At 40.0% G+C, this 10,561-nt stretch overlaps 1 protein-coding gene and 1 long non-coding RNA gene across 3 annotated transcripts; both read left to right on the forward strand.

Annotated features, from left to right (window-relative positions):
• Nucleotides 1-6,573: 6,573 nt before the first annotated feature.
• On the forward strand, nucleotides 6,574-7,456 carry LOC122440480 (60S ribosomal protein L17-like). Of its 2 annotated transcripts, XM_043466780.1 has the most exons (2): nucleotides 6,870-6,915; nucleotides 6,954-7,456. In XM_043466780.1, the coding sequence occupies exon 2, from the start codon at nucleotides 6,987-6,989 to the stop codon at nucleotides 7,425-7,427; it is 441 nt and encodes a 146-aa protein (XP_043322715.1). In that variant the 5' UTR covers nucleotides 6,870-6,915; nucleotides 6,954-6,986; the 3' UTR covers nucleotides 7,428-7,456. The 2 variants fall into 2 exon arrangements, with proteins under 2 accessions (XP_043322714.1, XP_043322715.1); XM_043466779.1 differs by having other exon boundaries at nucleotides 6,574-7,456.
• Nucleotides 7,457-8,161: 705 nt separating this feature from the next.
• Nucleotides 8,162-9,834, forward strand: LOC122440481. The gene is made up of 3 exons (XR_006269113.1): nucleotides 8,162-8,549; nucleotides 9,048-9,172; nucleotides 9,530-9,834. It is a non-coding gene; the product is annotated as an uncharacterized LOC122440481 (long non-coding RNA).
• The last annotated feature ends 727 nt before the right edge of the window (nucleotides 9,835-10,561 follow it).

Consider the following 10,561-nt stretch of genomic DNA (forward strand, 5'->3'; position numbering starts at 1 on the left):
GGAAATAATGATTGACATTTTTTCTGAAGGGAATAGATAAGAGGGGTTTTCTGGGAGAACTAGTAGAAATGGTTTATAATTTTCTTCTTTCATTTCCACAGAAACACTGGATTTGAGTGATTTTCCTGAATTGGTCAAACAGGATTTGTGTATTTAAAATTTCAGTGATGGTCAAGAGCACCTTCAGGGTCTTCAGGCTAAGGCTGCCTTGGAGTTTAGGGGAAGGGAGAAGTACTTGAAGGCCCTCATGTACTTGGAATCATATGGTTTATAGCTTTGTCAGATTGGGTTCTTTCAGGTAGCAATACACTTTTATGCTTTCCATCATGTGTTTTCATAGCTTGATACTTCATTTATTTTTACTGTGAACTGTATTTGATCTTATGGATGGATTTAACACTGATTGTTTGAGTCAGGTTTGTTGCTTACCTGTTAACTAATGGTAGTTGTGAATTAAATCCATACAAGTATTTGTATGAGTTTTGCGTGACTACAAGAGTTGCCCTCATTTGGACAAATAACACAGAGTGGTACTGCTGGGTCTTAATATACATTTGTTGTTGTTATTCAGTCACTAAGTCATATTCGACTCTTTGTGACCCCTTGGATTGCAGCTTGCCAGACTTCCCTGTCCTTTACTATCTCCCAGAGTAGTCTCGAACTCATGTCTGTTGAGTCAATGATGCTATCCAACCATCTCATCCTCTGTTGCCCCCATTTCCTCCTGCCCTCAATGTTTCGCAACATCAGGGTCTTTTCCAGTGAGTCTGATCTTCCCATCAGGTGGCCAGAGTACTGGAGCTTCAGCTTTAGCATCAATCCATCCAATGATTATTCAGGGTTGATTTTCTTTAGGATTGACTGGTTTGATTTTCTTGCCATCCAAGGGACTCTCAAGAGTTTCTCCAGCAGAATTCGAAAGCATCAGTTCTTTGGTGCTCAGCCTTCTTTATGTCCAGCTCTCACATCCGAACATGACTACTGGAAAAACCACAGCTTTGACTATATGGACCTTTGTCAGCAAAGTAATGTCTCTTCTTTTTAGTATGCTGTCTAGGTTTGTCATAACTTTCCTTCTAAGGAGCAAGCATCTTTTAATTTCATGGCTGTAGTCACCATCCGCAGTGATTTTGGAGCCCAAGAAAATAGAGTCTGTCACTGCTTCCACTCTTTCTCCTTATATTTGCGATGAAGTGATGGGACCAGATGCCATGATCTTAGTTTTTTGATTGTTGAGTTTTAAGCCAGCTTTTCACCCTCCTCTTTCACCCTCATCAAGAAGCTCTTTAGTTCCTCTTCACCTTCTGCCATTAGAGTGCTATTATCTGCATATCTGAGGTTGTTGATATAATATTTCTCCCAGCAGTCTTGATTCCAGTTTGTAATTCATCCAGTCCAACACTTTTCATGATGTACTCTGCATATAATTTAAATGAGCAGGTGACAATATACAGCCTTGACGTACTCCTTTCCTAATTTTGAACCAGTCCTTGTTTCATATCCAGTTCTAACTATTGCCTTTTGAACTGCATACAGGTTTCTCAGGAGATTGGTAGGTGGTCTGCTATTCCCATCTCTTGAAGAATTTTCCACACTTTGTTGTGATCCACACAGTCAAAGGCTCTAGCATAGTCAATGAAGCAGAAGTAGATGTTTTTCTAGAATTCCCTTGCTTTTTCTATGATCCAACAGATGTTGGCAGTTTGATCTCTGGTTACTCTGCCTTTTCTAAATCCAGCTTGAACATCTGAAAGTTCTTGGTTCACCTACTGCTGAAGCCTAGCTTGAAGGGTTTTGAACATAAACTTGCTAGCGCATGAAATGAGGGCAATCATATGGTAGTTTCAACATCCTTTGGCATTGCCTTTCTTTGGGATTGGAATGAAAACTAACCCTTTTCCAGTCCTGTGGTCCCTGCTGAGTTTTCCAAATTTGCTGACCTATTGATTGCATCACTAACAGCATCATCTTTTAGGATTTGAAATAACTCAACTGTAATTCCATCACCTCCACTAGCTTTGTTCATAGGAATGCTTCCTAAGGCCCACTTGACTTCACACTCCAGTATGTCTGGCTCTAAGTGAGTGACCACACCATCGTGGTTATTCCAGCCATTAAGACCTTTTCTGTATAGTTCTGTGTATTCTTGCCACCTCTTCTTAATATCTTCAGCTTCTATTAGGTCCATACCATTTCTGTCCTTTATTGTGCCCGTCTTTGCATAAAATGTCCTTTGGTATCTCCAAGGTCATTGAAGAAACCTCTAGTCTTTCCCATTCTATTGTTTTCCTCTATTTCTTTGCATTGTTCACTTAAGAAGGCTTTCTTATCTCTCCTTGCTATTCTCTGAAACTGCATTCAGTTGGGTACATCTTTCCCTTTCTCCTTTGCCTTTCACTTTTCTTTTCTTTTCTTAGCTATTTGTAAGGCCTCCGCAGACAACCATTTTGCCTTCTTGAATTTCTCTTTACTGGGGTTGCTTTTGGTCACCACCTCTGTCCATAGTTCTTCAGACACTCTGTCTACCAGATCTAATCTCTTGAATCTGTTGGTCACCTCCACTGGATGGTGGAATAAGGAATTTGATTTAGGTCATACCTGAATGGTCTAGTGGTTTTCTCTACTTTCTTGAATTTAAGCCTGAATTTGGCAATGAGGAGTTCATGATCTGAGCCACAGTCAGCTCCAGGTCTTGTTTTTGCTGTCTGTGTAGAGCTTCTCCATCTTTGGCTGCAAGGAATATAATCAAGCTGATTTCAGTATTGATCATCCAGTGATGTCATGTGTAGGGTCGTCTCTTGTGTTGTTGGAAGAAGGTGTTTGCTATGACCTGTAGCCTTTGCCCAGCTTCATTTTGTACTCCAAGGCCAAACTTGCTCCAGGTATCTCTTGACTTCCTACTTTCATATTCCAGTCCACCCTGATGAAAGTACATCTTTTTTGGGTGTTAGTTCCAGAAGGTCTCATAGGTCTTTATAGAACTGCTCAACTTCAGCTTCTTCAGTGTTAACAGTTAGAGCATAGACTTGAATTACTATGATGTTGAATGTTTTGCCTTGGAAATGAACTGAGATCATTCTGCCATTTTTGAGTCTGCACCCAAGTACTGCATTTCGGACTCTTGTTAACTATAAGGGCCAATCCATTTCTTCTAAGTGATTCTTGCCCACAGTAGTACATATAATGGTCATCTGAATTAAATTTACCCATTCCCATCCATTTTAGTTCGCTGATTCCTAAAACATCGATGTTGACTCTTGCCATCTCCTACCTAACCTTGTCCAATTTACCTAACAATCTAGGTTCCCATGCAACATTGTTCTTTACAGCATCAGACTTTATGTTTACCACCAGACACATCCACAATTGGGCATCATTTCTGCTCTGACCCGGCCTCTTCATTCTTTCTGGACCTATTTCTCTTCTCTTCCCTAATAGCATATTGGATGGACGCCTACCGACCTGGGGGGCTATAGCCTGGTGGACTACAGTCCATGAGGTCATGAAGAGTCAGACAGGACCCAGTGTCCGGACAACAACAGCAGCAGCAGTGAATGAAGATGATCTTCACCTCTATATGGTGTTCTGAGTGTTTTGCTTTTTAGTCTTTAAATAATTGTATGGTGTTAGCTCTTTGTTTTCTTTGCAATTTCCCATTGACATTTGATGTTGAGCATGTTTTCATATTTCCAGTTTCCCTCTGCCTATCATTTTTGGTCAATGGTTCTTTGAGATCTTTTGCCCATTGTTAATTGGATTGTCTTCCTACTGTTGGGTTTTAATAGTTCTTGGCTATTTTGAATACCAGTCATTTATTCATATCTTTGTGAGTCTGTTTCTGTTTTGAAAATAAGTTTATTTGTAATATATTTGAGATACCACATGTAAGTCAGTGACCATACAGTATTTGTCTTTCTCAGTGTAACTTACCTCACTTAGTATGAATAGTTGTAGGTCTATCTATTTTGCTGAAATAATGCAAATGGCATTATTTCAATTTTTATGGCTGAGTAATATTCCATTGTATATCTGTACTACATCTTTTTCCATTTATTTGTTGATGGACATGTAGGTTGTTTCCATGTCTCGGCTCTTGTAAACAGTGCTACTAGAACACTGGGTGCCTGTATCATTTCAAATTAGAGTTCTCTCTCGATACATACCCAGGAGTAAGATTGCTGCATCATATGGCAAGTCTAGTTGGTTGGGGAATAGTCACACTGCTTTCTAAAGTGGACACACCACTTTTCATTCCTACAAAGCTAGTGGAGGTAATGGAATTCCAGCTGAACTATTTCAAATCCTTAAAAATGATGCTGTTAAAGTGCTGCACTCAGTATGCCTGCAAATTTGGAAAATTCAGCAGGGGCCACAGGACTGGAAAAGGTCAGTTTTCATTCCAATTCCAAAGAAAGGCAATGCCAAAGAATGTTCAATCTACTGTATAGTTGCACTCATTTCATATGCTAGCAAGGTACTGCTCCAAATCCTTCAAGCTAGGCTTCAACAGTACCTGAACCAAGAACTCTTCCAGATGTACAAGTAGGATTTTTGGACCAGAGATCAAATTGACAACATGCATTGGATCATAGAAAAAGTATGGGAAATTCAAAAAATATCTACTTCTACTTCATTAACTACATGAAAGCATTTGACTGTATGGATCATAGCAAACTGAAAAATTCTTAAAGAGATAGGAATACCAGACCACCTTACCTATCTTGTGAGAAACCTGTATGCAGGACAAGAAGCCACAATTAGAATCAGACATGGAACAATGGACTGGTTCAAAATTGGAAAGGAGTATGTCAAGGCTGTACTGTTAAGAGAAGTCTGGCATGCTGCAGTTCATGGGGTTGCAAAGAGTTGGACACATCTTGGTGACTGAACAACAAAAATAACAAAAACAATTGGAGTACAGTTGATTTACAGTGTTATGTTAGTTTCAAGTGTACACAGCAAAGTGAGTAAGTTATACATGTACACTTCTCTTTAGATTCTTTTCTCATGTGGGTCACTACTTACTGGTGAATTTTTTAACGGGTCTTTCAAAGTTGGTATACTAGTGACAAATTCCTTCCATTTTTGTTTCAGCTGCTACATCACTTCAGTCGTGTCTGACTCTGTGTGACCCCATAGATGGCAGAATGGCCTTACTTTTTCTTAAGTTTTAAGGGTGATTACACTTGCTATTAAAAATTAAGAAAAAATAAGGCCATTCTGAGACAAAAATGGAAGGAATTTATATGCTTGCTATTAGGGCTTCTTTGGTAGCTCAGCTGGTAAAGAATCCGCAGATCCCCTGGAGAAGGAATAGGCTACACACTCCAGTATTCTTGGGCTTCCCTGGTGGCTCAGATGGTAAAGAATTTGCCTGCAATGCAAGAGACATGGGTTCAATCCCTGGGTTGGGAAGATCTCCTTAAGGAGGGCATGGCAACCCACTCCAGTATTCTTGCCTGGAGAATCCCCTTGGACAGAGGAGCCTGGCAGGCTACAGTCCATAGGGCTGCAAAGAGTCGGACACAACTGAGCGACTAAGCACACATGCTTGCTATTAATATAAAGTTCTAGGAAAGTTGTTTCCTTTTAATTTCAAAACTTTAGGTATTTTAGACCATTTGGTATTTCTATCTCTGTTTTCTGTCATTTATTTTCATTGTATATACTTGAAATTTCCTGTTAAAGAAGGTCATGCCAGGATTCATGGATTTTTTTATCTTTTTTTGTCATGTCAGACTCTGGTGAAACAGAGTGTTTTTGGTACAGGAGTTAAGAACATCATATTTCAGGCTTGTTTTTATTTTTTTTTATTTTAATTGGAGGCTAATTACTTTATAATATTGTGGTGGTTTTTGCCATCCAGTGACATGAATCAGCCATGGGTGTACATGTGTCCCCTATCCTGAACCTCCCTCCCACTTCCCTCCCCATCCCATCCCTCCGGGTCATCCCAGTGCACCAGCCCTGGGCACCCTGTCTCATGCATCGAACCTGGACTGGCGATCTATTTCACATATGATAATATACATGTTTCAGTGCTATTCTCTCAATTCATCCCACCCTCGCCTTCTCCCACAGAGTCCAAAAGTCTGTTCTTTACATCTGTGTCTCTTTCACTGTCTCACATATAGGGTCATTGTTACCATCTTTCTAAATTCCATATATATGCGTTAATATACTGTATTGGTGTTTTTCTTTCTGACTTACTTTGCTCTGTATAATAGGCTCCAGTTTCATCCACCTCATTAGAACTGATTCAAATGCATTCTTTTTAATAGCTTAGTAATATTCCATTATGTATATGTACCACAGCTTTCTTATCCATTCGTCTGCAGATGGACATCTAGGTTGCTTCCATGTCCTGGCTATTGTAAACAGTGCTGTGATGAACACTGGAGTACACGTGTCTCTTTCATTTCTGGTTTCCTTGGTGTGTATGCCCAGGAGTGGGATTGCTGGGTTGTATGGCAGTTCTATTTCCAGGTTTTTAAGGAATCTCCACACTGTTCTCCATAGTGGCTGTACTAGTTTGCATTCCCACCAACAGTGTAAGAGGGTTCCTTTTGGAGTGTGTGTCTTCGGCATCTTTGTCTAGTGATGAATCCTCTGGTAATCCGTGCCATCCTGGCTTTCTCGGCGCCGATTTCGAGACCCTCAGGAGGAGGACTCTAGCGGCTACTGATTCCTCCCTGGTGGAGCAGTCCTGTGCGCGGGGATGTGTCGGAGGCCCCGGCTCGGCGCCCCTCTGCTGCCGGGCCTCTACAGGCCACAACGGGGCTCAATGGGCGAGAATGGGGGTGACGAGGTTAGAAGCCGGCTGTGGTCGGTGCCGACTCCTGAGGGCCAGTGTCTCGCGCTGACCCTTAAAAATGGTGCGCTATTCACTCGACCCAGAGAACCCCACAAAAGCATGCAAATCAAGAGGTTCAAATCTTCGTGTTCACTTTAAGAACACTCATGAGACTGCCCAGGCCATAAAGGGTATGCATATCCGAAAAGCCACCAAGTATCTGAAGGATGTCACTTTAAAGAAGCAATGTGTGCCATTCCGTTGTTACAATGGTGGAGTTGGTAGGTGTGCACAGGCCAAACAGTGGGGCTGGACACAGGGTCGGTGGCCCAAAAAGAGTGCTGAATTTTTACTACACATGCTCAAAAATGCAGAGAGTAATGCTGAACTTAAGGGCTTAGATGTAGATTCTCTGGTCATTGAGCACATCCAAGTGAACAAAGCCCCCAAGATGAGGCGCAGGACTTACAGAGCTCACGGTCGGATCAACCCCTACATGAGCTCTCCCTGCCACATTGAGATGATCCTTACTGAAAAAGAACAGATTGTTCCTAAACCAGAAGAGGAGGTTGCACAGAAGAAAAAGATATCCCAGAAGAAACTGAAGAAACAAAAACTTATGGCCCGGGAATAAATGCCGCAGAAAATAAATGCAAATAAAAGTAAAAAAAAAAAAAAAAAAGGTTCCTTTTTCTCTGAACGCTCTCCAGCATTTATTGTTTGTAGACTTTTTGATAGCAGCCATTCTGACTGGCATGAGATAGTACCTCATTGTGGTTTTCATTTGTATTTCTCTGATAATGAGTGATGTTGAGCATCTTTTCATGTGTTTGTTAGTCAGTCATGTTTTTAAAACATCTCTCTTTTCTCTTTCCCAGTTTTAAGACACCAGTTTGCCCTTTGAAGTTCTGCTCTGATGGTTTTGGAGATTTGTTTATTTTGAGTATTTTTGTTCTTGTGAGATCGAGAATCACAAGTTCTAGATTAATAAATCACAGACTAAGTTTTTGCCTGTCAGTAGCCATAGTGGTTACTTGGAAGACTTACTCCTGAAATTGCAGGATGGAGACTTTATGTTTTTTTGGAGGAAGCCAGTGATGAAACCCTTACATATTTCATAATCTGGGAAGAATCACCATCAGAGTTTTATGGACGTGGTGAACTTTCTTGTAAACTGTGCTCTTAACCTGTCCCTTAAGGGCAGTAAGGCCCAGGGTGTACTGTTAGGGTGTGATGAGAAAGAGCTTTTGTGGCACGTAATTGCACAGTGTCTTCTAAAATTTGGCTGAAAGCAGCCCCAAGTCACCCGAGTATAGGAATTTTGTGGTCTAAAATATTATTGCCTCTTCCTCAGTCTAAGGTCTAAGTTTGAATTAATTTTCTAACTGCATCTAATTACATATACAGAGAGAAAAAAAAGCAGAATCTGTGGTAATTATTACACAACTGAAAGGCAGTGCTCTTGAAGAAGAATATGTATATTCAGGGAACTGCATGTGGTTTCTTCTAGAAGACAGAAGAACCTTGGGACTGTGGGGCTTTCTGAGTTTTGTTAAAAGTTTGATTTCTACAGGTCACCCAGCCTCTGATGTTAGAGGATAGGAGTAGGAGAAAGTTTCCAGTTCTTCACTGTGTGTCTGTTCATTGAAACCTCATTCAATCTCAATTCTCTGCCTTACAGTATACTGCAAATTGTGAATCATAAGGAAGAAGATGAAAGAATTTTTTTTGACAAGAACTGGATGTTCCTCAAATGGTATTTGTTTCATTTGTAAAACATTCTTGTTATTTCCCTACATTCTTGGGGCTCTGCCATGACTGTGCTATAAGTAATACTGTGACCACAGAAATGATGTATAAATAATTTTTGTTTCTTCATGATACTATTACCTTAGAGAGGAAGTGTGGAGAGTAAGATTCTCATGATCAAGTCATAGAATGTGTGTGCTCAGTCATATCTGGTTCTTTGCGACCCCATGGACTGTACCCCACCAGACTCCTCTGTCCATGGGATTTTTTTCAGGCAAGGACACTGGAGTAGATTGCCATTGCCTCCCCCAGAGGATTTTCCTGATCCAGGGATTGAACCCCCGTCTCCTGCATTGGCAGGCAAATTCTTTACCAGTGAGCCACCTGGTCACATAAGGTCCCAAATTGTCAACAGAATCATATATAATATTCCTACTAGTGATGTGTGATTGTCTGTGCTGTCAGTCTCAGGCATCTTATTTGGCACACATTTTGCGTGTTTTAGGATTCACTGGTCTTTGAGGATGTGGCTGTGAACTTCACCTGGGAGGAGTGGGTTTCACTAGATTCCTCACAGAAGAAACTACAGAGATGTGATGTTGGAAGACTTCAGAAACATTGTCTCAGTAGGTAAGAATGAAGAAATTACCTCCATTCGTCAGAGAACAAGTGTTTTTTACCTGTCTGTGCTGTTCAGAGATGTAGAATGTGGAAAGGAAGGACACTGGTTAAGAATGTGGGGGTGGGGGGAAGGGCATTCTCAATGGTTCAGTGGTTAGGACTCGGAGCTTTCAGTACCATTCCTCAGCTTCAGTACCTGGTCAGGGAATTAATATCCAACAAACTGCACAGCATGGAGGAAAATAAAAATAAAACAAGAAAGAAACAGAAACTGGCCTGTGTCAGAGCTCATCATGGACCTAAAATTCAGTAATTGTTCTGTAATTTCTAATTCTTTGGGATCATTATTCTGGGTTTGCATTTCAGAAGCAGAATGGAAACATCATGGCATTGAAAGTCAGTCCAGAAACCAGGGGAGTAAATTAAGGTGAGTCATACTCAAAATTAAAAGCATTTCTCATATGAGAATTGTGGTCTACTGTGAAAATTTTAAAAGAGGCAAACAAAACAAATAGTCCCATTTTCAAATATAGTTATTTTTTGAAAATATCTACCAAAAATGTTTTCTTAAAGGTAATAGTAATATTCAGTGTTTGCAATATAGTTCATGTGCAATCAGTATTCATAAAGCCTATATTTGATTATCACTTTTTAATTGAAAGGTTGGTTGAATTTCCATTGTACAGCATTCAGTATATTCAACTTGTACCAATTCACACAAGATAGAAAATTTCACTATTCCTATAAATTCAGTAAATGGAGAATAATAAAGAAATAATTAACAATGTTTTCTCATGATTTACAGAAGTCCTATGATAGAATCTCTGAAAAGAAAGATATTAATTCCTGTGGAGAAAGCATCAAACTTTTCTAACTCCCAATGTAAAGAGAACTCTTGATTTAAAACCATGGGAATGCAGAGCATGTGGGAAAGTCTTCATGTATTATTCATCCCTTACTAGATACATGAAATATCATGCTGAAAACAGACCAGGAGAGCATCAAAAGTACCATGAGAAGGTATATAAATGTCAAGAATGTGGGTTAGCATTCATTCATCCTAGTTCTCTTAAAACACATGAAAGGAGACACGCAGGGGAGAAAACCTATGAATGTCAGATATGTGAGAAAGTATTCATTTATTCCAGTTATCTTCAGATGCATGAAAGCACTCATAAGGGAGATAAACCCTATCAATGTAAACAAAATAGAAAAAGCTTTGAAAGTCTTGAAACTGTTGAAATACCTGAAAGAATTCAAGAGGAGAGAAACCCTATGAATGTAAACAGTGTGGTAAAGGCTTCAAACATTTCAGATCCTTCCAGGGACAGAAAAGACATCACACAGGAGAGACAGCGTATGTATGTAAAACATGTTTTAAAGTATTCAGTAATGCCT

This window comes from Cervus canadensis, chromosome 4 (assembly GCF_019320065.1).
Source record: "Cervus canadensis isolate Bull #8, Minnesota chromosome 4, ASM1932006v1, whole genome shotgun sequence".
Lineage (NCBI taxonomy): Eukaryota > Metazoa > Chordata > Mammalia > Artiodactyla > Cervidae > Cervus > Cervus canadensis.